This window comes from Hyalella azteca, unplaced genomic scaffold, assembly GCF_000764305.2.
Source record: "Hyalella azteca isolate HAZT.00-mixed unplaced genomic scaffold, Hazt_2.0.2 contig2887, whole genome shotgun sequence".
Classification (NCBI taxonomy): Eukaryota; Metazoa; Arthropoda; class Malacostraca; order Amphipoda; family Hyalellidae; genus Hyalella; species Hyalella azteca.
Genome location: NW_025933145.1, coordinates 100,884 through 128,040, shown reverse-complemented (window position 1 = coordinate 128,040; position 27,157 = coordinate 100,884). Strand labels below are relative to the sequence as shown.

The 27,157-nt window shown below is 38.9% G+C and overlaps 1 protein-coding gene across 1 annotated transcript; it reads right to left on the bottom strand.

Moving 5' to 3' along the window:
- LOC108677013 (short-chain dehydrogenase/reductase family 9C member 7-like) lies at positions 1 to 27,043 on the bottom strand. The gene is given in 8 exon segments (XM_047885725.1): positions 1 to 1,550; positions 1,933 to 2,056; positions 2,414 to 2,629; positions 11,707 to 11,843; positions 20,204 to 20,392; positions 20,841 to 20,991; positions 22,673 to 22,731; positions 25,979 to 27,043. Coding segments are annotated over 8 exon segments (1,242 nt in total). The 5' UTR covers positions 26,187 to 27,043; the 3' UTR covers positions 1 to 1,392.
- Between the last annotated feature and the right edge of the window lie 114 nt (positions 27,044 to 27,157).

Genomic DNA, 27,157 nt, shown 5'->3' with positions numbered 1-27,157 from the left:
ACTATTGTAATTACTTTATTATTTTCAAACAGCTTAAGATAGAACTGGCAATAGTCTCTCAAATTGAGTACAAAAATAAGATCATTTTTTTATTATACAACGCGTTTCAAATTTACTGCCATTTGTGGGAAAAATGTAAACGAAAAAATCCGAAATGTCGCGCACCAAACGGCATAATGAAGAGGACCTAGCGACGTCATCAAAAGATATTTTATTCTCATTGTTACTTCATTTCACTAGTCATGACATGCCGTTTGATTTTGTACTCATTGAATATTACTCTCAGAAAAATAAATTCAACTTTATTGTTATAGGAGTGCAGACAATGGAAGAGATTAAAATTTGATTTTTTAAACAGTGATTTCTCTCCATAAGTTATAAAAACCTTCACATTACAATTCTCCATCTAAACAGTCACAATGGAATGGAAATTTTGGCCAGATACGTCATTTCATTTGTTTATTCAAACATCATCAATTTACTTTAGCATCAACCTTATATATATATAACAAATTATTTATCAAAATGATCAACATGGAAGTGTTTTATTAACTGTAAATTAAAGAAAAAACACTTCGTTAGTGTAAGGATCAAAGATTCTTCACATGAAGGGTGTGAGTACAATCCAACTTTGCCCCTTATATATAATTAGAGCAAAGCTTGTAAGACATCTTATATATAAAAACTTGTAAAAGACCCGTTTCAATCGAATGAAAATTTATCCTTTTACGTAGAACAGGCAGCTGTAATACGCTAAGAAATAGATGTTATCTATGGGGTTTATAGTTTAAATTTTTCGCGATCATGGCAATCAGAGTTGGCGAATTTCTTCGTCCATTTCCTCGTCTGCTCATTTGTACAGTTTTTTCGGAGGTTCACATGCGTGATACAATCCGGGAATAATCTCTTTTATTACTAAATGAATATATTTGTACCCTAAATGGTCACTTTGACTTATTATACTTTTTCTTTAATCCCTCTCGCACATAACTTCGTCTATGAACAGATATGCCTGAAAATAATCAGATCTGTGTGGCAATGATATTTGTATGGCCAGACGTTCACGCAAAACTTTAACGTTTGTCGCATCTAGCGACAAATTGAGAAGATTAAGAATTACAATGCTTTTGATGTTCTGACATTCTTCAAATAGTTCGAATGAACCAACGGTTTCACGATATTCTTGGTCTAAGCACATTGCTTCTTCACGTTAACTTTTTTTCTGTTTGTTCGCAACAAAGCTAATTTGTCCCATTCTATTTAGGGCCTTATTCAAGATAATGATTCTAACTCATATACATAGTTACATATTGTGAAGACCACATGTCTTACACAAACGCCTTAATTTTATTAACAAAAAGTAACGTTTAGTTTAATCAAATCCCCCGAGAGTTAGAACGGGAAGTTAGTCTGGCACGTTTTAGGCTGCGGCGGCGGAGTGACTTCGTTCTTCTCGAAATTCGGCACTGAATAATGCCTCGCCATCCGCACTCCGCCGGGTCCGCGGCGCTTCCTCGGGTCCAGCAGGGTCGGCTGCTTCTTGCTCCGCGCTGAAACAGCGAGAGAAGGCAATCGTAAACTCCTCTGGGGCAAGCAGCCTGCGCAATCTCTTTAGGGACGTCGGCGCGCCGCGCTGCATACACACCAAACAAACGTTCCTTCATAAGATCAGTTTGGTGGCAACTAAAGTCCTTTTGATTATTGCTGATTTAACATGACTCATGACAAATTTTTTCAAAGTTCTACGATTTTATTGCAATATCATTATGTTATTGGGATCAACAAGGAGATTAGGTTCATGCAAACTATCACATAAAAGTTCTTGAATCGTTAGAGTTCTGTAAAATATGATTTTAAAAAATTACAACTGACAATATTAATTAATTGTTTGAACTCGCATCCTGGCAAGCACTGAAAGCAAACAATATATACCTGCAATGAAAGCAGGCGGCGTTGTGGGTTGCCCTTTGAGCAGAAGGTTGTCGCGCATGCGCTCGGGAAGCGTCGACAGCAGACGACATCTTATTTGCGTCTGCACGCTGGGCACGTAGCGCGGCTGCCATAAAACACGTCAGTCGTTGACATACAATTCCAAAATAATTCTTACATAATATCTGATGGCTGATCAGTCAGCCATCAGTCAGGAGTTGGAGATCCAACTATCAGGGAGTTCAACAGGCTAAGCTTATTAGCTTATAACTGTGGGATAGCGGATCTTTGGTGACGCTCTATTTACGATGAGCAAATAGTGAGGACAAGTGGAAAATTATTGTTTCTGATCATTGTAGATGTATCATCGAAATAAATGTTGTATAGTCACAGTAACAATAATATAATATCATTATAACCTGCATGGAAATAAATTTTATTGAGCGGTAGGCGGTTGACAGAATGTCTAAAAATAGCGACATACCAAAGGTTCTTGTCCAGCGACGGCGTCCACAAGATCGGCGATGACCTCCTTGATTTTCTCAGTGGGTTTGGCCTGACTCATGTGGTGGTTGACCATCACTTTGAAGTCCTCCAAGTATTCTTGTCCGTACGACCGACGTACCTCCGCCGGACAGTCCAACCAAGTCTGGTCCAACGAACGGTGCAGATTTTCCACGTTTGTGATCGGAGTTTTGTGCTCAGAAGGAAAACCTTTACATTATACATTATTTGTATATCTGGATTCTCTTGATATGCAAGAGTAAGTATGTAAGGCTAAATCAATACATGCAATAAAAAATTAAAGTATTTAAATTACGTAAAATTTTCTAAAATTAATGAGTACGACTGTGAAACATATACTGCGCGGGGCAAAAATATACAATATAATCTTTCTATTTTCTTTGCGAACTAAACATCTTTGTAGGTAAGAGATTAATACTTCGGAATGCTCCATAAGAATATTCTTCAATTGTTGGAATAAATTTCGATGCAATCTATCTATATTGCGCTTTTATGCTTGACTATAAACAAATTTGCATAATTATTGTTTGTTGCATCGACTGGATTGAACAAAACTAACTTCTCATTTCGACCGTTTAATAAGAAACCCTTGAATGCAAATAATCCTTATGGAATATTTTGTTACCCACGAAGGGTAGATGTACGCAGGGAACTCTAACAAATCATTTCACACTGGATAATTTTCATTTACAGCGCCTTTTCTCATTTATGGAAAAAATGCCCTATACTATAGGCTATTGGGCTCGTCATGTCCGTCCGTCCGTCTGTCTGTCTGTCCGTCCGTCTGTCCGTGATTTCACGTTTTCATCGACGAGAAATGGCGCTCTCTGTCACTCACTGCCGCAAGTACCGAGTGATATTTTTTAATAGTAAACTATCAAAAGGTGCTGAATCTTAAACAAGAAATGTTTAGCTTGCAAAATATTTCAACATCTTTTCTTCAATCGGTAAACATTGTCACTTGAAAGGTACGAAACTTTCTGGTAAGAACTTTATGACACAATTTATTGAGTTTGAATTTATTACAATTCATGGCTCTTTTCTGTTCTATTTCATTGAAGTTTACCCTCTGGCAAGATTATAACTCTTATTAACTTACATGAACTTTATTGTTGATTTAGTGATTTAGTCAAAGCCAAAGATCATAAACTCTGTAAACATCCGCCGCCGTCCCTTCCTCCACAGTCACTAGTGTGCTTGAACGGAGTACACCTTCGTGTCTTCGCAGGAAGAAATATGCAGTAAAAAATGCCAGTTCAGATAAATCATTTCTGATGATTTTCAACGTCGTTAAAAAAATATTTTAACGTATTTTCAGATACGTAAAAAGTTAATGGAGATCTCAAGCATAAAGTCAGCTAACTATTGCTGTTCAATTACCCGAGCGCAATTAAGGTCAAGGTGACTGGCGCCGAAGTATTAGATGCCAACGGGCCGCACAGCAATGCAGGAAATGGTAAAAGATCAACTAATTCTTACGTTACTGCGTGGAAATCTAACGGGAAAACTTGCTGTTTGCTGCCAGCTTCCGTTAAATGACCGTTTTGTTTGATATGATGCATTGAAATCATTGCAATTGCATAAAGATATTAAATATGGCAGAGACAGCAACCATTTTCAATGAGCGCAGGAAGGCCATTCAGAAAAAGAGTATATTTATTTTATGAAAGCTCTACGACGAGCTCTCAGTTATGAGTTTGAAGACCTCATATCCTAGAAGTTATCTCAACTTCCACAGGACTTAATGACCTCATATTTATCTATCAGCCTTAAGCCTTTCCGGTGATATTATATTCTGGCGATAGCGGACCGTAAGACCTCTAGGAATCAGGAGCACTTTGAATCAGACATAGACGAACTGCCCCCCTTACGCCGCTTTTGCCGACGCACCGGCATCGTTTAGATAAATAAGGAGCTTCTAGCCTCAAGCTTTTGCTCCACACACCTATCGATAATTACAATATCAAATATTCAACTATATTTATGTGATTTTCACAGTCGGGCACAGAGCACAGTAACTTACGTCCGTCTCGGGCTTCATCTCTCTGCGTCCACATTGTGAAAAGCCAGAAAGAGCGAAATAGTCGGACGCTGCAGGTTCGACGCTGCTAGTGGTACGGAACTACTGAAAAAACTGTTCAAAATTTTTTGCAGTGTGACTTGTGCAAAATTTTCAGCAATGATTTATTGTTGAAGTTATCGAAATATTAAACTATTTTTTGATTATTTAAAAATATGCGATTTGTTTTTGGACGTAAGTGAAGAAGCAAAATTTTGTTTGGAACATTTCAAAGCAGATTTATTACACTATTCCTGATTTCAACCTAAATATTCATGAGAAACGCAAACAGAACATGAATCAAATTGGAGCAGCGAATTGCGGGTTCGATTTCAACTAGCTGCGACAGTTCTGATCAAAACCAGTGAGATAGTCAGACGGTTAAGGCCTTGATTGAGAACCGAGAGGCTTCGAACAGGCTCGGCTCTTCCCTATGCGTTCCTTCACTAATTAGGATAGACTTTACTCCACTCGCAAATGAGATGACGATATGGATTTTTCCATACTTACCCAGCTATTTATTTATAAGCGTCGACCAGTAACAAAAAATATGTAAACTTTGTATTGAAAGAGTTTTAATGAGAGGAAATTTAAAGAAACTTTGAATATTATTGTTCATCATGTCTGCGACTTTTTTACTTTTTTCGAGATGTAATCGGGTTGTAATTTTTATTCTCCATTGAATGGTATACTCGGCATTCCTTGATCAGCCTCCTTGTTGTAGATATTTTCTACCGAAAAATAGTTATGATCGAGTCTGCTGATAAGCGGAGGGAAAATCCCGCATACTAGCTGCTCAAATGGAGACGTTGTGCAATGTTTGAGGGGAAAGAGACGTCGTAAATTACTCAACTGTCAGTTCACGACGGGTGGCATGGTAAAGGTGAAGTCAATGAGGGGCGAAGAATAATACGTGGCCAGTGGTCGGCCTAGTCCAATTAGTTATAGCTGACCGTTGGCCATTCCTCGGACACCTGAAAGCGACCAGTTGCCGCGAAGAAGGGTCTGGCTAGGAAAGCATATTACAAAGAGTACAAGCTCGAGGGTAGCGACTGGCCGAGCTTTGGGCAGATCAAGGATTTTACACGATGATCGCGAAAACCTTGCTCTCAGACTTCGCAGCATTTTGACTACAAGCCTTAAGCACAGCAAAACTGGAACGTTAGGTTGCGTGTTCGAAATTGCAATAATATGCTGTGAATATTCTGTGATGTTCGCTGGGCAGGGTGGCCCAGTGGTTAAAGTTCAGAGTACCAAGATTGGCGCAGAGAGGCGCGGGTTCGATCCCAGCTCTGTGCGCTAGTTTCTGGTCAGAATCGTCAAGGAGGCCGGGCGGTTAAGCACAGCAGAATTGTAACAGTGAGTTGCGAGTTCGAGACCGCAAAATGCTGTGAGTGTTCTGCGATGTTAAGAATCGACGACAGGCCTACGGCCTACTAAGCGCTGAAACCGCTATTTATTTATTTATTTTATTATGTTAATAGTCGGCGACAGGTTTAACCATGGTTGAACTAACGTAGTATACATATTTCAAGCATGGGTTTAACGGCCTGGGACCATACTTTCAGAACTCGCTAAGTAAACGTAAGTACTTACGCTCTATTTCCTTGTCTATGATTGGTGAATTTTGCTTGAAAGGCCGTCAATGATTGGCAGATGAACTTACGATCTCATAACTTTTTTTGAAAGTATGGCCTCTGATCAACACTGACACTGCTATAATAGTATAAACCACTAATATAATAAAACCGATTGATTGGATAATATGAAATAGATGATAGCATTCAGTATTTTTCAATAATGTTTTTTTTTACAATTGTATTGAATATTATTTGCGTTATCGGTAGATTTGTAGCTTTTTCATCTCATGTCCAGCAGTTTGGATGACTCACGACCAGTCAATCAAACTGCTCTCAAATTATCAGGAGAGTTGCAGGCCAAATATATTGGCAAGATAATTAACATTGTAATTGTAAAATCAATTTCAAAATATCTTGACATAGAACTCAGAATCGCATTCTTAATAGGATGTAAGGATCAATATGGCAGGGTGGCCCAGTGGTTAGAGTATCAGAGTGCCAAGATTAGAGCAGAGATGTGCGGGTTCGATCCCAGTTCTGTGCGCCAGTTTCTGGTCAGAATTGGCGAGTAGGCCAGACGGTAAAGCACACAACAGAATTGGAGCAGTGAGTTGCGAGTTACGAGACCGCAACAAGCTATGAATGTTCTGCGATGTTAAAAATCAGCGAGAGGCTTACGGCCTAATAAACAATGAAACGCTATAAACATGAACAATAATGACTACTCATTTGCGCTCATTCGCATAGGCAGAACAAATGTGAGTCCACAACTATTGTAATTACTTTATTATTTTCAAACAGCTTAAGATAGAACTTGCAATAATCTCTCAAATTGAGTACAAAAATCAGATCATTTATTATACAACGCGTTTCAAATTTACTGCCATTTGTAGGAAAAATGTAAACGAAAAAATCCGAAATATCGCGCACCAAACGGCATAATGAAGAGGACCTAGTGACGTCATCAAAAAAGTTTTTATTCACATTATTACTTCATTTCACTAGTCATGACATGCCGTTCAATTTTGTACTCATTGAATGTTACTCTCAGAAGAAGAAATTCAACTTTATTGTTATTGGAGTGCAGACAATGGAAGAAATTAAAAATTTGCTTTTTTAAACAGAGATTCCTCTCTCTATAAGTTATAAAAACCTTCACATTACAATTTTTCATTTAAACAGTCGCAATGGAATGGAAATTTTGGCCAGATACGTCATTTCATTTGTTTATTCAATCATCATCAATTTACTTTAGCATCAACCTTATATATATAACAAATTATTTATCAAAACGATCAACATGGAAGTGTTTTATTAACTGTAAATTAAAGAAAAAAATACTTCGTCAGTGTAAGGATCAAATATTCTTCAAATGAAGGGTGTGAGTACAATCCAACTTTGCCCCTTATATATAATTAGAGCAAAGCTTGTAAGACATCTTATATAGAAAAACTTGTAAAAGACCCGTTTCAATCGAGTGAAAATTTATTCTTTTGCGTAGAACAGGCACCTGTAATACGCTAAGAAATGGATGTTGGTTTATCTATGGGGTTTATAGTTTAAATTTTCCGCAATCATGGCGATCAGAGTTGGCGAATTTCTTCGTCCATTTCCTCGTCTGCTCATTAATTTGTACAGTTTTTTCGGAGGTTCATATGCGTGATACAATCCGGGAATAATCTCTTTTATTACTAAATGAATATATTTGTACCCTAAATGGTCAATTTGAGTTATTATACAAGGCCTAATGTGGAATAATTACATAAATTACTTTTTCTTTAATACCTTCTTGCACATGACTTCGTCAATGAACAGATACGCCAGAAAGTTATCAGATCTGTGTGTGCATTGATATTTGCATGGCCAGACCTTTATGCAAAAATTTAAAGTTTGTCGCATCTAGCGACAAATTGAGAAGATTAAGAATTACAATGCTTTTGATGTTCTGACATTCTTCAAATAGTTCGAATGCACCAACGGTTTCACGATATTCTTGGTCTAAGCACATTGCTTCTTCATGTTAACTTTTCCCTGTTTGTTCGCAACAAAGCTAATTTGTCCCATTCTATTTAGGGCCTTATTCAAGATAATGATTCTAACTCATATACATAGTTACATGTTGTGAAGACCACATGTCTTACACAAACGCCTTAATTTTATTAACAAAAGTAACGTTTAGTTTAATCAAATCCCCCGAGAGTTAGAACGGGAAGTTTTCCTCGGGTCCAGCAGGGTCGGCTGCTTCTTGCTCCGCGCTGAAACAGCGAGAGAAGGCAATCGTAAACTCCTCTGGGGCAAGCAGCCTGCGCACTCTCTTTAGGGACGTCGGCGCGGCACGCTGCACACACACCAAACAAACGTTCCTTCATAAGATCAGTTTGGTAGCAACAAAAGTCCTTTTGATTATTGCTTATTTAACATGACTCATGATAAATTTTTTCCAAGTTCTACGATTTTATTGCAATATGTTTTCGGGATCAACAAGGCGTAAATGTATGATGTAGTTTCAATAGGTTCATTCAAACTATTGCAAAAAAAGTTCTTGAATCGTGATAGTTCAGTAAAGTATGATTGAAAAATAATTACAACTACAACTGACGATAGGAATCAATTGTTTGAACTCGCATCATGGCAAGCACTGAAAGCAAACAATATATACCTGCAATGAAAGCAGGCGGTGTTGTGGGTTGCCCTTTGAGCAGAAGGTTGTCGCGCATGCGCTCGGGCAGCGTCGACAGAAGACGACATCTTATCTGCGTCTGCACGCTGGGCACGTAGCGCGGCTGCCATAAAACACGTCAGTCATTGACATACACTTCCAAAATAATTCTTACGTAATATCTGATGGCTAATCCTAAAGTCAGGAGTTGGAGATCAATCTTCAGGGTGTTCAAGAGGCTAAGCTTAAAACTGTGGGATATAGTAGGTCTTTGGTGAGGATCTTGTTATTATGAGTATAGTGTATAGTGATGAATACTGGAAAATTGTTGTTTCTAATCATTGTAGATCAGTGGTTCCCAAACTTTTTCAGGCTGGCGCCCCCTTTGGCTCCCTAGTGAATTTCTAGCGCCCCCCACAGACACATATAAAATCATGCGCCTTTTTCTTGAAATTTAGTACGCTGCAATTCTAACAGATAAAGGTTAAACACAAATGTGTATTTCATAAATAGGGCCCTTTTAGTGAACCAATGTGTTTTTCATCTGTTTTAACCGTTCCAGCACTAGAAACCTAGGAGGTCTCGGGCAAATTTACGGCCGGACTCGTACGTGGCCGGTCTCACGACCAACCTCCAAATTCAGTTATCAAGGAATATCACCCAAACTAATGAACGCATCTCAATAAAACTTGGAACATGTATTCATCAGAACTTAACGGTGACGTTTAGCTTGCGAAAATTTTTTAATATCACCTCCATTCGTGAGTTATATTGCGATACAGGCCGAAATTCGCAGTGATCAAAGAATTTCTTCCAAACTACCGAACAGATTTGAACGAAATTTTGAATATACGTTCCTAACTACCAAATGGTGTTTTTTAGATTGAAAAAAATTTATTTTACCGTCGTTTGCGAGATTTTTTTCATTTTACCGTCAATCTTGATTTCACACTTCCTTATTCGCTTTCGTTCGCAAGTTATATGCCGGACAGTCCAACCAAGTCTGGTCCAACGAACGGTGCAGATTTTCCACGTTTGTGATCGGAGTTCTGCGCTCAGAAGGAAAACTTTTACATTACATATACGGATTCCTTGCATATGCAATAGTAATTATGTAAGCCTAAAATAAAAAAAATTAAGGTTTTTAAAGAACGCACAATTTTATAAATTAAACAGTACGACTGTGAAACATATACTCCACGGGGCAAAAATATGTATACAGTATAATCTTTCTATTTTTTGCGAACTAAACATAGTTGTTGCAAGAGTTAGATTCAACTTGGGAATGCTCCCTGAGAAAAGTTTTCAATGGTTGGGATAAATGTCCATGCAATCTATCAATAATGCTCTATTATGCTTGACTAAGAACAAAGCTGCGTGATTATTGTTTGTTGTGTCGACTAGATTGAACAAAACTATCTTCTGATTTCGACCGTTTAATAAGCAACTCCTGAATGCAAATAATACTTATGGAGTAATTTGTTTCTCATGTAGGGTAAAAGTACGCAGGGAGCTCAAACAAATCAGTTTCGCGCTGGATAATCTATATTTATGAATGTTAAACAACGGAAAAGTGCTGAATCTTGAACGAGAAAGGTTTAACTTGCAAAATCTTGCAAGATGTTTTCTTAAGTCGGTAAATATAGTCACTTAAAAGGTACGAAACTTTATGGTACGAACTTTATGACACAATTTATTCAGTTTGCATTTATAACGATTTGCAGCTCTTTTATGTTCTATCCGTTGAATTTCACCCTCTCAGGTGAGTTAATCGGATTTAAAATCTGATTAACTCACATAAACTTTATTGTTGATTTAGTCAAGGCCAAAGATTATAAACTCGATAAACGTCCACCATCGTCACTTCCTCCAGTCACTGGTGTACTGCATGGGATGGAGTACACCTTAGTCTCTTCACAGAAATTTGCACGAAAAATGTCCGTTCAGATAAATCATTCTTGATATTTTTTTAACAACATTAAGAAAATACTTTAACGTACTTTCAGATACGTAAACAATGTAATAGAGATCTTAAGCATAAAGTCATCTAACTATTGCTGTTCAATTGCCCGAGCGCAAGTAAGGTCAAGGTGACTGGCGCCGAAGTATTAGATGCCAACGGGCCGTTGAATGAGAAGCATATAAGCGTTCATGAGCGCACAGCAATGCAGGAAATGGTTAAAGATCAACTAATTCTTACGTTACTGCGTGAAAATCTAACGGGAAAACTTGCTGTTTGTTGCTAGCTTCCGTTCAATGACCGTTTTGTTTGATATGCCGCATTGAAATCGTTGCAATTGCATAAAGATATTAAATATGGCCGAGACAGCAACCATTTTCAATGAGCGCAGGAAGGCAAATCAGAAAAAGAGTATATTTAATTTATGAAAGCTCTACGACGAGCTCTCAGTTATGAGTTTGAAGACCTCATATCCTAAGAGTTATCTCAACTTTCACAGAACTTTATGACCTCATATTTATCTATCAGCCTTAAGCCTTTCCGGTGATATTATATTCTGGCGATAGCGGACCGTAAGACCTCTAGGAATCAGGAGCACTTGAGATGAAACGCATCCTAGAGTAATGACCGTCAGTATCATCGAATAACTTCAGTTCATAGTGCGTAATAAAAAAATATAATTTAAATAAATGCTGACGCGCAGCGCATATAAATGAAGATTATATCGGTTTCGTTCATTGCGATCCGAAGGGTTTCTTTAGCCCTCTAAATTTTAACTTGAATTTAATCCAGAGTTCAAATAGCACCAAAGTTTCAGGACGTAAATGTTTCAGGAATTTAATAACTCGCCTCCTTAGTGTGAAAATCCCTTGATTTGAAACTTCACGCATGAATGGATATGAAACGGATGGGCAGGCGTTTAATTGGCATGAAATGGCAGGCCATGGGCCTATTTATTCAGTGCCGACATTTCTATTCTATTCTATTAATTGGCTCACCTGTAGAGCGTGGGCTCGACGGTGTGGACGGAGATGTTCCACTTCCTCATCTCGAGTCTTAGACCGTCAGCAAAGGACACGGCGGCGTGCTTGCTCATGCTGTACGCGGAGAACCCAGGGAACGTGTAGCGCCCTGTGATGCATATTGATTATGTAATAAATATTAATTAAACCGGTATGTTACGGAAGGTTTATTTACGGCTACACTAAATAAGACTTCATTTACTATTGTTTTATTAATCTTGTTCGAAGTTGGTATATCGCTTTGATATAATACACAACAAACCAGATATAAGGGTTTGATGTATGCTACATGCATTCTTGGTTACGGTGTGTAAATTAACCCATCATTCTAGACCACGCTCCAACAGTTTGGTTCAGGGGAGACAGAAAATAAATGTTGTGACTGGTGAAAATTAAACATGCAATCAGGTACTGAAACAAGTTACTTTACAGAAGCACATGGTGAATATTGAAAATAATTGTTCAAATATTTTTCTTATAAGTTTTTATAACATACAAACTTGTTCAGCACTGAAAATATATTTTTTCCTAAAACACTTTAATCGAGATGACTCATACTCTGTTAGCAAGTTGTAATATTACTGTTGTAAAAACTGCAGAGAAATTAAAGTGTAAGAAATACAGTTGATGAATTGTGAGATGAACCATGGCGATAAAAAATTTTACCATGCAGATGAAATAACATGAAAAAATTTGGAGTTCGGCGATTCGTTTCGTGGACTGCACATGTCCAGAAAAATGCTCTTGTATTGAATAAAATTTAGCAAACTGCAAATTTGCACAGAACCGGACTGAACGCGATTCTTCTCGTCTTGTTTGTGCGAACTTCATTTGGCCCAAGATATCATCAGGCTCTTTTACGTAGCCGGCCATTACAATCGTGATCTATGGTCCCCTTAGGAGCGAAAACACGCTGCCTGATTCGCGCGCCTGTAGTCAGACTGGGCTATTTTGTGATGAAATCTGCATGCTTGCGAGTCAGAAACATTCACGATGCTCTAAAAGGGTTTTGATGGGAGCCATCTTATTGCTTGATTTTTTAATAAAGATCTATAAACAAATACTCTCTATCTTAATAAACAAAATAAACCTCAAGCTCGCTGCTTTATAGTAGACAGGCCAGCGCCAAACATCCAAAGGCCTGCTATTACCAAACCACGGCAGACCTTCAAACTACAAAATATTTTACTTACGTACAATAAATGAATTTTATATGCAGGCAAATCAGGCTCAACGGTCAGGCCCTATAATGATATTAATTGCTCGCTAGCAGCGACAATCAGTTCCCTCACTCTGAAGACTTGTTTTGGTGTAAATTGCTTCGGCGCAAACCAAAAAATTGCTGATGTCCGTATGCAATTACGAAACAATTATTTAATTTACAGCGGGATATGGAAAAAATACCTTTGCGATTACAGTTTATGTGAAAGAATTGGATTGTCTAAATGAAATTATGCTGATGTGTTTCAATACTTTGGGCACAGGCAACGTCATTACATTATTCATCTTCTTTCATAGAACGTCCAATATTCATGAAGGGATTAGATCATGAAGAAAGATAGTTTAAATATTTTGCACAAATTTGCTCAGTTTGAAGCTGTATTCAATGTTAGGTCATCGATACGTCCGAGGTTTGTGCTGGAATTACGTCAAGCCTTCCTGACCGTTTCAGCGATGACACGCACAAACCGACGGCGCCGGATGACATTCACGCCACAAAGGATTAGTGGAGTCATTCTTGGTGCCGCCTCTTGCATGCGGCATCATTCCATCAGAGTCAACTATAAATAAATACGCTATGAGTAAACCTTATATAAACTCCTAGATCTCGGCAATAGGTTGCAGTTCACGATGAATTTTACCACCACATTGATGAAATATTTTAGAGTTTGTGAGACATACATTTGGTCAAAAAGGTTCATCATCTCGCTGAAGGACAATCGAAGTATACGAAACCTGTCCAAATTTTTTATCAAAATTGGTGTATGTGTTGCTGAATATCTAACTTCAACATCAACTGTACGATGATGAATGCACTATGCATTTACTAAGTCATTGCCTGAATAATGATGAAGTCAGTCATAGGGAGTGCCTCGTGAAAACGAGTTTCGAGTTGAGCATTCAGTTCATATTCAGCCTACCCAACACTCGAGAACGGATCGCGGCTGATATTGAAAATTCGGCGCAATCGCTTAACGAGGAAACATAATTTTCGTTTCAACAGTGACGGTTCAACCACTCATTCAGTGACTCGAGGCAACGACAATTATGTTTTTCCGAGACCTCATAAGTTGTACAAAAAACGAGTTGATTGTCATGCGTTGCGAATGCGTCATGTCGGCCTGAGATGCGCACACTGATTGAAATTGTCTACATGCCCAGCACGTGCACAACAATGTCGTCATTTTCAGGAGAAAATTTCTCTTAAAGTCACTATGTTGTTCGTGAATTCTTCGATTATTATCGGAAATTAAACATCAAATTCTACGTTTAGTTGTTTCGCTACTATTGTCTGCTGCTCATCAAGATTTTTATTTAATGTACTGCACCGCATGAATTTTTTGAACATTCGAGCCCACGCAGCACTGGGTTTTTTGCGGGCAGTTTCAGTAATTTTTACTCCTCCTGCACTGCAATGCATTGAATTAGTTATTATAATGAGCATATATTCTTAAACCGTGTCCTTGATTAGTCGCCAGCTACACACGAACACGTACGGTGTTCAAATATGTACTTAAAATCTGTTTAAATCAGCTTTAATAAATATTCACACTTGCGTGAATAAGAATAATTCCCGATAATACTCCCGATATCACGACTGATAATTTTTCCATATAACTGTGGATAGAATGTTTCGTGAAACTCTAATGGAAAATACTCGGCAAGTGTAGCGTGCTGCCACATATGCAATCCTGTAATTAAGTTAGCATTTCTAGTCCAGTATAAATACTGCACGTATTGGGGAATGAAGGCGCATAAAGTTAACAGTTTAAAGATTCAACGCTGGTCTCGCAGCGGCCCTCAAGAGAACATGCTGCGTCATCAGGGGGCGAAGGCCCCAGTAATATCAAGAGGACGGAGCGCGCAAAACATGCATCAGCGTCGAGGTCTCCTTGCGACCAGTACAGCGATTTCTGATTCTCAAGGTGTTCTATTGCATTTCATTTTCGAACTACAATGAAGTAACTGGTCAATGTTAGATGCCATCACAACTGAATTTAGAATGTCAGTTACGATTTTAAGTAAAATTCCGTCCCTGTATTTCATACAGAATATGCAATGATTGTGAACTATTCGCAACTCAAATTAGACTCAGCAATCATTCCCTCGGCTTTTAGCTGCAGAGGCAAGTGGAGGTAAATTGAAGTGCTTGCAAATATAACATTCAATGGAACCAGAAATACACGATTTGATATAAGCTTCACAAAGCCAAAGTACATTCACAAGCCCGTTACTGCATTAGATACTTCGACGATCTGATGATGACTTAAAGATCATCAAAGCTGCATGGCATGAAGATATCTGAAGAACTACTTGAGTATATGAGTGCGTTAAGCACGTTCTCTCATCATGGAATCGATGTTCAGAGATGCAATCATCTGAGAGGTTCGGCGCACAGTTAAGAAGCTTAATTAAAAGTGCGAGCTGCAATACTCATCTACAGATCTTGCTACTCCAACGACATCGAATGTGTAAATTTACATCAATGATCAAGGTTATATATGGGTAGAATGGAAACCGCGATTCGAGTAAATTATCCTGCATTAAAGTGAGAGCTCAGGCAAGAGGCGTTTAGGTGCAAAGTTATTTTGAAGACTAGTTTTTGTGTTCAGGTCGTTAATGGAAACTTTCATTGGCATAATTTGTCGAGACAATTTTCATGATCATTCAAGATGAGCCGACTAAACATAGGCTATATAAATCATATATTATCTTATCTGAAAACTTAAGTCACACTTATTTCATTACTTTTTCGTGTGCCGGCGAGCTTGAATTTAATGTGAGGGAAATTAAATTTAAGACGACCGACTGTAGCATGTCGAAAATATTTCTAAAAAAAATCAGTAAATTTGTGAGGAAAATTTTATAGCAGATGAATAAAGTGTGAAAACGTTGGCAAAGCATGTAAGTAAATTTAAAAAAATTGTGGAAAAACGGACATAGTTGCACAATAAAAGTTTTTTAGCCGAAGGATGTATAAAACCACACGAGTATGCCATGCAATACGGAGTCAATGATAAACATTGATATGCCTCAGCAAATAAATAATTTTACTCCATTTCACTAAAGCGAGAACCTCCTCAATAACGCACTCAATAAATTTTCTTTTGCATTTGGATTAAATATTCTCGTAATGGCATATATGTGTGTATAGATGTTAAATACTATTTCTTGTAATTGATATTATGCTGAAATTTTCGTTTCGAGAAGATTTATGTTTTTTGCCGTAGTACTGTATATGTGAACTTTATACGCTATTTACGATCTCCTGCTTGACGAAGAACCGCCGAAATAAAATTAATAATTCGGTATTAATTAAGAACCACAGCGTGTCAATTGATAGCACATTGCCGGGTAAAACTGTTAACTGCACAGCTTATGAACTGCACGGGCCGTATGGGCTTCTGATGAAGGTTTTCACAATTTACCTCAGTGTATTGCAGTCGTCCATATAGGGTTCATAGCTACGAGATTGAGCGGAGCACGTATAACAGAGCGAATGACTTGATTTCATTGGAGGATATTCAAGAAAATTTTGGAACTTGATTTTCCATTTTCAGCTCGCAAATTTAAATGCAATAATTCTAAATTCTTCTAAATGACCAAAAGGTGGAATCATGATTGCGCGCTGTTTTAAATCAACTAATTAATTTTTATTCGTTAGTTACCCTAAAATTTAGTAAAAATAAAAATGTATCTTTAATTAAGCATGTAGTTTTCAAACTTTAATCAGGAAAATGAATTTGCTCCGAGGTACGCAGCGTTTTATAGACCATGTGTGGACGAGCTCCACACAGCTGTGTTGTGTCAACAATCCATACAAGCCGAGCTGCTGCCCTGCGCAGTACACAACAATGACGCAGCAACACAGCGACGACGCACTACACAGCACCGACAACAAACAAACATTGATTCACTCATCTCAGAAGTAACTCTGCTTCCTTGATTGTATTGAAGACTTAAGCTTCCTGTACAATTTTTGAATGCGTGGAAAAATTCACGACATGGTATTAAATGCGCCTTCTATCGTCGAATTTTAATCATACTCATGACATTGGGGGCATAGGTCTGACTGAGTGTTGTCGAGGCGGTGTTTGTGGGAGTATAGTGATGGATGGTGACCTCAGAGAAGTCTGCTGAGGTGCACATTGTCCGCACGGTTTAACTGCTGTTCTTTATGGCTTATGTCCGGCGGTATGTCATCTCTATGATATTGTTGATTGGTGGATTCGAGAGTGCGTTCCAGTTCAAGTGTTTGTGTATATGTTTGATGAAGTTAGGTAATGGGTCTGCGGGCGGGGGTATGAAGTTTAATATTGTGAGAAAATATTTATATAAAGTGTTAGCTTTTTGTCTGGGTGTAGGGGGTAAGTGCTGAAGGTGATGACAGGGGCTGAGGAGGCTGTTGAGTGCTGCTGCAAGGAATTGGAGCCTTTCATGTCAGTAGGAGAACTTTGGTTTCTGCACCAACGGAACTAGATGGTGTGGTTAGGGTGTTGCCGAGTGCGATGCTGAGTGTTGTGTTATGTATGGTTTATAGGTGATTGTGGACTGTAGGTGAGATAATGGGTGCCCAGGCTGGACTTGCAAGTCAAGCACTGAGCGTGTGTATGGTTTGTACACTACTGTAAGATTTCCCTTGTTCTATCCGAATATTGTACCTGTGAGGGCACTTAAAGTGTTTAGTCTAGAAGTTGGGTGGGAAGGAGCGCTGTGGAAATCCCCCATCTTATGTTGAAATTTTAAATCCCCCAAAGTATGTTGAAATTTGTCGATTTAAATAATCCAGACTAAAATTACTTTCTATAATTTATCCTTCCGTTTTTAGATTTCTATATTCACACAAAGGCATTTTTGATGTAAATGATAACCACCTCCTCCGCTTCTATATATACCCACGCTAGAATTAAAGATGTTATTTATTCTCTTTTCATCTAATTCAAAATCTAAATGATATTCTCATACAATAAGCGCAAGCAACAAGCAATTAATTATTGGTGTAAGGCAGTACGTGACGGCCGCTGGGTCACGCCATAACTTCAGTGACATGCAGCTAGAGGCGGCTGAAATTTGCCCGCAACGATTCCCGCAGCGCAGAGTTCGATATAACGAAGATTTCGGAGCCGTTCTGAGCAATAAATTGCAATTCTGCGAGCATTAAATCTAATAAAATCTACGGCTAACTCATGCCACTCAATATGCATTGTATTTTTGAAATCTTGATTAATATTACTATAATTGAAACTTCACTTGAGAAAGATGAGTATTGTAAAAAATTGCGTCTGGGAACCTACAGGACAACTGATCAATTGAAAATACTGCGACCCGAATTTAAAATGAAAATCAGTCTGATTAATAGGAGGGCTGATGAATTTTCTTGGTCAATTTTTCCGAAAATTTTAGTAGGTGTTTAATGAAAATTGGAAGACTCGCTCAGAGATGAGTCCTTCTACACTGTTTAGGTAATGAGTTTTTAAGTTAGAGGGCAAGAGTTCATGGTCGTCAACGGAGATGATCAGTACAGACGTACGCCTCCATAACAACACCGTGAGTGCAAACACTCAATGAACAAGAACAGAGACGGGCCTAAAGCGTTCAAATGCGCAATGTGCATCTGCACTTGCGTATTATACGCACTGATTGTCCTCACACAGCGTTTGTTTTTTTTCTGTTTGTAAGTCCAGTTAATTTTCTGACTCGCTGGTCATGTTTTTAAGGGTGATCGAGTTGTGTGTGCTAGATGAGAGCCTCAGAAAGCTTAGTAACAGTTGCTACTGTTCATATTATGAGATTTACAAAGCGTCGTCTTAGTTAACGGACAGAAATGTTTGTTCATGGTAGTAAGTAAAAATAGAACACGTTACTTCTCATTAGATGCTTTGCTTTTAAGTTTGTTTGAAAATGGGAAATTGCAGAGAAATTACTTGACTTTCTTAATGGGCATTAGATGAAAATGTGTGTAAAAATTTTGACGAAAAAGTTGAAAGCTTTTACTTTTATTGATATTGAATCAAATTTTAGGGTAATTCATCATTAGTGACGTTTGACGTACTCTGAAATTGTTCGGCCATCGACAGCCTTCATAACAAGAAGGCAAACCGAAATTTGCAGATCATTGACCATCAAAATCGGATATCACGCCCCGGGATGTCAGAAGATCGGAAACACGTGACGGAAATCTCGGTTCAAGTACCACACTCCAACACGCGAACTTCCGCAGCACGCGATCAGGACTCAGGATGTCACGTGTCAGTACTTTACTTCATGTGAAGTTAAACAAAGATGGCTCCATCATCAGTAATTATCAATGTGATTTGCTACGGCTTAAGCAGTGTAATGTTGAGGATTAAGAGCTTCCTGATGAAGATAATATTCTTATTTCAAAGATATTATGATTAATAGATTCTACTTATATTGTTGGCAGACACGATTCCGATAAATGACGGCCAGTGACATGAGAGGCCTCTTGGCACCCATGCAGGATATTTTGAAATGGACAGACTATTCAATTGTCCTGAAGGCGAACGCTTCATATTACGAAAACTTTCTTTCAGTTGAGCTGAAGCAGGAATGAGCATGCAATGTGCGTAATTTAGTTTCCGCATGACAAAAATCGATTGAAATATCAACGATCACGTAGTAAAATCATTTGGTTACCGAAACGAAAACTAACTAATAATTAAAAAGCAAAGAAAATGGCACCGAAATTCACAATATTTTTATCGTAAATGTTTCGGAGTCCAGCTGCATCATCAGTTATAAAATATTCGAATCTTCGAGTTCATATTCAGCTTAAATTTTAAGCGACTGCTTGTGCCTATATCCCGTTACCATTTCCTTTATTTTTAAATTTAGATTTTAATACCTGTGTAGTGCGAATTTTGGTTGTGCTAATTGATTGTGACTATCAGGACTTGATTGTGATTATTAGGATACTCTATTCTATGATTTGATCTGACGATGCAGCTGGACTGTATTTCCTTAATTCTTGAATATTCAATTAATGCTCTGTAAATATTTTCCTTACTCTTAAATTTTAAGTCAATAATCACTATTACGTCGAAGCAGGCGTGAGAAATGAATTTTAAACGAACTTTGTATATCCAACCGTCAGTTAATTGATTCACTCGCACCATTAGTATATTACCTTAACTCGCGTGAGAAATTCATAATGCATACAAACAATTAATACCAATCAAGTTGATGAAGTAATATTTTGATAAATAAATAATATATGTGATTACTAACCAGCCAGAGAAGCGACGATGATAACGCGCCCTCCGCCGCTCTGTCTGAGGAGAGGCAGGAAAGTCTTGGTGACCAGCACCGGCCCCAGGGCGTTCACTTCCAGCTGCTTCCTGAAGGTGGAGAGCGAGCACCACTCGATCTCCGTGAAGGTTGCGATGCCCGCGTTGTTCACCACCGCCCACAGGCTCTCTGCTCGCACAGAGAGGGGGCGGATCAACCGGAGGCTGGGTTTCTCTTGGCATTTTGTTGACATTTTTCCAAACATTATTTTGTTTTGCGCACGGATTTTACCTTTTTCAAATTACCGGAAAAGGAACGTGCATTAATAAGATGTTTGAATTTAATTTAAAATTGTTAGTTTATTAATGTTCGGGCGATTAGGTAGAGATAAAATAAGAGTTGGCGAAATTCCAATTCGAAGAAATTTTTGGCCGTCTTATCATTCTGCAGAAATGTTTTATAAGACTCCAATATTAAAAATATAAGGTTGACATTTTGTGCTGAAAATCAAATGGGAAAGTCTCAAATGGGAAAGAGCTTTGGAAATATGCTAAGTTTGATATTTGAATGTCTCATTGTAAATGGAACACGATTCAAAATATAGAAATATAAAGAACGTCTGGTATGGAAGTCTCACCATCGATATCGAGATCGTCGGCGACGAGTTTGTAGGCTTCCATGACATCATCTTCCTTGGTAACATCGCACTTGAGCGCCACAATCTTGGAGGACTGAAGCTTGAGGCTCGTGGGGCCCTGACCGTCGGGGTCCAGGCAGCCTGCGTACACCTGCACGAGATGACAAGTCGAGCGTGTGGTGATGTGGAGTAGCAACACACATCGAAATTATGTTGAAAATTACGTTGAACGTCAGCTGATGTCTAGTAGCGACACACATCGAAATTACGGTGAAAAAATAACAGGCCGAGCGTCAGCTAATGTGGAGTAGCAACACACATCGAAATTATGTTGAAAATTACGTTGAACGTCAGCTGATGTCTAGTAGCGACACACATCGAAATTACGGTGAAAAAGCGACAGGTCGAGCGTCAGTTGATGCGGAGCAGCAACGCACTTCGAAATACCAGCGAAGAAACAACAGGCCGAGTGTCAGCTGATGTCGAGTAGCGACACACTCCGAACTTACATTGAAAAAACGGTTATAGTGTCCGGCCACCATGTGAAATAAAACTAAATCGCCGTTTTTTCAAATATATGGTTTAAGTTCAATTTCGTTTAACTTGAAAAATATGAAGTTGTATAATTTCGCGAAGGGACAGGCAACTAGAACGCCGCCGATCAGCCCGTTCTACGGAGACTTTCCGAACAGTACTTGTACTCGTACGAGCATGTACGACATACGTAATGAAAAACGTGATTCTAACAAGGAGTCACGGAACAATACATCTGCCTGTAGATCGCCGGTTGCATTAAAAATTGGGCAGGCCAAGTGTCGGTACAGGACGCGTGTCGGGATCAACCAATTTCGAGGATGCAGACACTAATTATTGGTCGCAAAGTTCATATGACGTGCACATTTCTAATGGATTATCTGAGATAGCGAATAAATATTATTGCTCGCAAGCACATTTTCAAGTTCGAACTCGCAAATATATTTGGTTTTTCAATCAGTTCAATTTCAAATTAATTTTTATTTGAAATAAATACATAGAAAGTAATCCTACGTAATGTTTTGGGAAATTTCATTAAAGTGACTAATTCGTTTACTCTAGACTGGATGTTAAACGAATTCTGACAGATGTTAACAATTGTTGTTGTGACTGAATGACTACTTAAATCGTGGACCAGTATCTGACAGTCGCATGGGATCCCCGCGTTATCCTGATAGAATAATCCTGAGGATGTACAGTTGTACACGATAACAACTACAGATGAGGCCAGCGTGAGGCCGAAGCAGGCGCTGGGGCACCCGAGGTCGGTCCGGTCAGCAGGACGCGGACAGGTTGTCCTACTGAGGGCCGAGGTTGTGGCCTCGTAACACTTCCGCTGAGTTGTACATTTTCAGATCTTACCTTGTCTGACGCAGAAATGACCCACATAATATCTCTTATAAATGTATTCCCGTTAGTGCTAGCGATAAAACCCATCTGCTCCATAATTTAACTTACACCTGAAGCCGATATAATCACTGTATATTTTACGAGATTGTTGAGCAAGCTTATAAAATACGATTCTCATCATCCATGTGATGAAATCTAATAACTTATCCAATGCGGGTAAGATTAGCTATGAATACCAGACATGAACAATATTAGAGCTCCTTTTCAACCTTTTATCATATTCTTTTAATACGTCAACGCAACTCTGAGAACATGGTGCCGAACTTTCTGAAAACCCAAGCGTCTTTTTACGAACATAGATAAACAACATCGCAAGTCATTCAAATTATCTCTGTTTGTCAGCGCGGGAATCTGTTAAGGCGGCTGAAACACAAGAAACAACGACCCACCTTGAAGCCCATCTTCGCGAGGGTAGATGCCAGCTCCAACCCAAAGCCAGAGTCACAGCCTGGAATGATGAAAAAATTTGCCTTAGCCCACATACACCTCGGGTGTTTGATATTAGGAAATGCATTGAAAATTGACAGTCTTTGAAAACGTGCTTACTCATTTTTAAATTTAGAAAATTCCGCCTGTAAGGTTGTGAATCGTTGTTGGATGGCACTGAATGGAAATTGAGATCAGTGGGAACCGACCATGCCATGAGTCAGCCGAAACCCAACAGTCGTTCAGTTAGCAACCCGTGTAAAGGCATTTACATCGGCTGTAGAGTGCCTTAGCCATTTTATTTCAGTGGAAAAACTTTATTGGGTATTTATTGGGTTCATTTGCTTCTCGGGAGCGGACAGTAGACCAGGTTAAAGATCGAGTTTGAAGAACTCGTCGGGGATGCTCTAGCTCGGATCATGGAGGTGTCATGATCTCTTATGGGACGATCAAGCCGTTACTATTGGGCATCCATTATGCCAAGTGTATATATTTAGTGTTGCGTTTATTAGGTTTTATTGTATTAATGTGTTAACTATTCCATCTAGTCGTGTTTAAATAATCTGTTATTAGTTGATGGTATGTTTGAGGTACCTTGCATAAGTAAGGAACGAACCCAAGGAAGTACCAGCTTCATTACACTATCTAAAATTCCTCTTATTATGATTAAAATAATCTAGCCAATATTTCACTTATTCTAATTGCACGATCTAATCCAATGAAAATGAGGTTGATCAGCCAGCCGACGAAACGCACCACGCTCCTATCACTGCTACAAAAATCACTGTTAAACGGTATTACCGGCGTTTCAGTAACGACCGGCACGTGAAATTAAACACCGTGTTGCTGTTTTTATTCCAATTTTACACTAGAAACCCGTGTAACATCTGAAAAAACGGCAAAACGGTATATTTTCACGGGACCGCTATTCACTAGAACGCCGGTAAGACCGTTTTTTTCACAGTTTTTAGCGCATTTTCTCATTTATGGAAAAAAGGCGCTATTGTGCTCGTCGTGTCCGTCCGTCTGTGAAGTCACGGACGAACGGACGAGAAAATGCGCTGTCACTCACTGCACTACTACTAATCTAATGAAATTTTTACTACTAACTAATAAAATAGTACTAACTAATACAAATTTTTTGAATAAGAGGAGGCAGCTTGGCGGGGCGGATGGTTCAACAGCATGACTCTGTAGTATTTTATCCTTGTCACTTATGCCAGAAAATAACATTATACAGTACAATATTTTATATATCATATATCCTTCTCACTTTAGAAACATGAGAAATATCAGATACGAAAAATATTCCTTAACACTACGTTGTGTCTCATATTTCTTAACATTATACGAATATACATGATAGCAATTTTCAACAAGATAAAATTGTAGAGAATTATCCGTATCTAACTACTCCATTTATATTCCGGATTTACGCTAGAGTCATCGCTATACTTCAGGATAAACATAAGGACATTGGATGTGTAAACTTGCACAGGATACTGCGCGTCGATAACACATCCATACCATACGAGACACTTGACTCTCGTGCGGCCTTGACACACCGACACCGTACATGATACTCCGTCACAACACGTGACACTCTGGCACAGCTAGTGCGCGTTATATGCACATGTTCTGACAAATTGACACTACACGCTAAAGATGTGCGTCCAGTGTGTGGCAGGCCGGACCAGATCTGAAAAACAAAGCTTATCAAGTGACAAACCGGATCTGCATTTGACGAACCGGATCTGCACGTGACAAATCTCATCTGCACGTGACGAACCGGATCTGCACGTGACAAATCTCATCTGCATTTGACGAACCGGATCTGCACGTGACAAATGTCATCTGCACATGACGAACCGGATCTGCACGTGGTAAACCAGGTCTACGCGTGACAAACCATGTCTGCAGAGTTCGAGACAGAGCAGCAAAACACGCGACACTCGTACGGCCGGATGGTCCTCCACTGCATCAGCACGTTCAGTTCTGCAGTCTTCAGATACATCCTGCGCTGATAGCCACAACAAAGCAAACTCATGTCGAACTGAAGAGCAGTTTGGACTTTAATACTAAATACCATCAATATAAGCCAAATGAAATGAAAGAAACACACGCATTGGTGTTCTGTAATTGCTCAAGAAAAGAAGTCTTAATTTGAAAGAAAATCAATGGTAACTCCATACACGCACATAGTTTAGCTGTGATAATTTTGTGGCCTATGTTAAAGTCACAAAAAATTTAATCTATTAACACACCAAATGATATTAATAGATTATTCCATGTACGAAAGAGACAGTAAATAAATTATAGCCCTGGCTAATACGATTGCATCGTATATAGGTACGATCGTATCGTGCTGATATGATTGCTTGTTGTTGTTTTGCTTTCTCGCATACCACAAGCATGAGGTTCTTCGATTGCTATTTGCTAGAGTATGACATCACGCTTAAAATTGCTTTGCTCGGCAATGTTGAATAAGGCCGTGGAATATTCGCTCATTACTGAGCATGTCCTTAGCGTGCTATATCATGTTGCCAGCTACCGTCGCCGTGAGGTATTTCTTCACTGTAGAGTTGCAATAATCGCTTACATAACACAAAAATAAGGAAGAAGAGCTGAACAACATAACGCCATTATTTGCGTTGTTATTCTGATGAATCATTTCTCTTTTCGATACTCGGAAAAGCGCGATTATGGACAAAGACAGATTTTTCTACTCCGTTGTCAGACCTATTTCCAATCTGGTACAATAATCTCATTTAATTAAGCACAAATAAACTTTCAGAAACTGCATACGCACAAAAAAATCGTAATTATCACTAATTGTTGGTGCTACTGATAGATGAGTCAAATTATAATTTAAGAATTAAAGATGTAGCTCTGTTATGCAGTTTAATTAAAACATAACTCAAGTTTAGGCCGAGCCTTCCAACAACACTTCTCTCCGTCGGTTACATCATATACTTGAGGTCTGCATGCGACAGGATGTCCGAGGCACTAAACAAAAGCAAAGATTTTCATGTACACCAAGACGTTTCTTATTTTTTTATAACGTGGAACACGTCGCCTTGTTTCTGCCATTGTTCGAGTTTCTTGCAGAAATGAGGGAGTCGTAAATGGCGTCTCCATCCACGTCAGCGTCATTCTGAATTTGGTGAAAAATATCATATATTTAGAACCTGGGAATAAAATGGTTTATATCATCACGAGATGAACTTTAGAAAAACCGAGCTGACATAACTCGAAATCTGAAATCTTACCTGTGACAAAGACGGCTTTCTTGGAGACGTCTTTGATGTTAACCCTCGGCCTGGTGTTCTGAATGCCTTTGAGGATCCACTCCGAGATATGGGCTGCCACCAGGCCTATGGAGAGAATGCCCAGGGCCCAGGAGTGTTGAGACACGAGTGTCAACGCAGCCCACACTGCCGCCCACACCGCAATGTTCGCCATGTAAGAATTGCCCATCTTCGCTCCTTCGTTTGAATAAAACGCACGGTGTGGCCGAGTGGTTAAGATCACTAAGATGGGAGCAGCGAGTTGGGGGTTCGAAACCTACAACTGTTAGTGAAACTTCCGATCGAAATCGGCAAGGTGACCTGGTGTTTAAAAAACGGCTATAGGCCAATACGGCTTACAAAGCCGACACAAATATATTATTATATTCGCACAACCGGCGCCAACAGAAGCACTGACGCCCGTTACAAGCCTGACGTAGGCCAGACCTGACGAACGCAAAGGTCAACAGAAGCACTGAGACTTCTTTCAAATGCTTTAATGCATCAAGGATAGCAATACCAAGGCGTCTTTCAGAGCAAGTCTTATGGCGCCTCTCCAGCACAATTCAATACTTCAACACGAACAGCAGTCAAAGCCTAGCCACGTCGCTAGTTGTGCTCGTATCAAAGGAAGATCGACGGCAATAAGGAAGCCCGTGTTGCTACCCAGTGCAGTTACTGTGTTGCTTAGGGTTGCTGAGAACAAGCAACGACCTTGTGTACGAAGGTTTTTTATCTTGTGTTACTTTATATTCTTTTAAACACAAAGGGTTTATTGATACTCTAGTCGTTGTCAAGCGCATTTATTTACACGTTCCAATGTCTTTCAGCAGCGCCGTCCAAAATATCAACCAAAGTTCAAGAAAATGTACCACACATGGTCTATAACAACTAAAATAACTGGAGTTATCAATACCGAACTAATTTAGAAAGCTTTAAGTATTTCGAACACAATTATTTATTTAACGTGAATTGCTTTAATTTCTGTCGTCGACTTCCCGTACTGCACTGTAAGCAAAAGAAAAAACACCTCGTATAAGAATAAAATGATGTAGCTGTTAAAAAAAATAAGAAACTTTTAGTCAATTCCAATTTTGTCTTATAACCTATAACGTTCACAAGTGCTCCTAAATATTAATTATTTCAGATGGTTCTTACTTA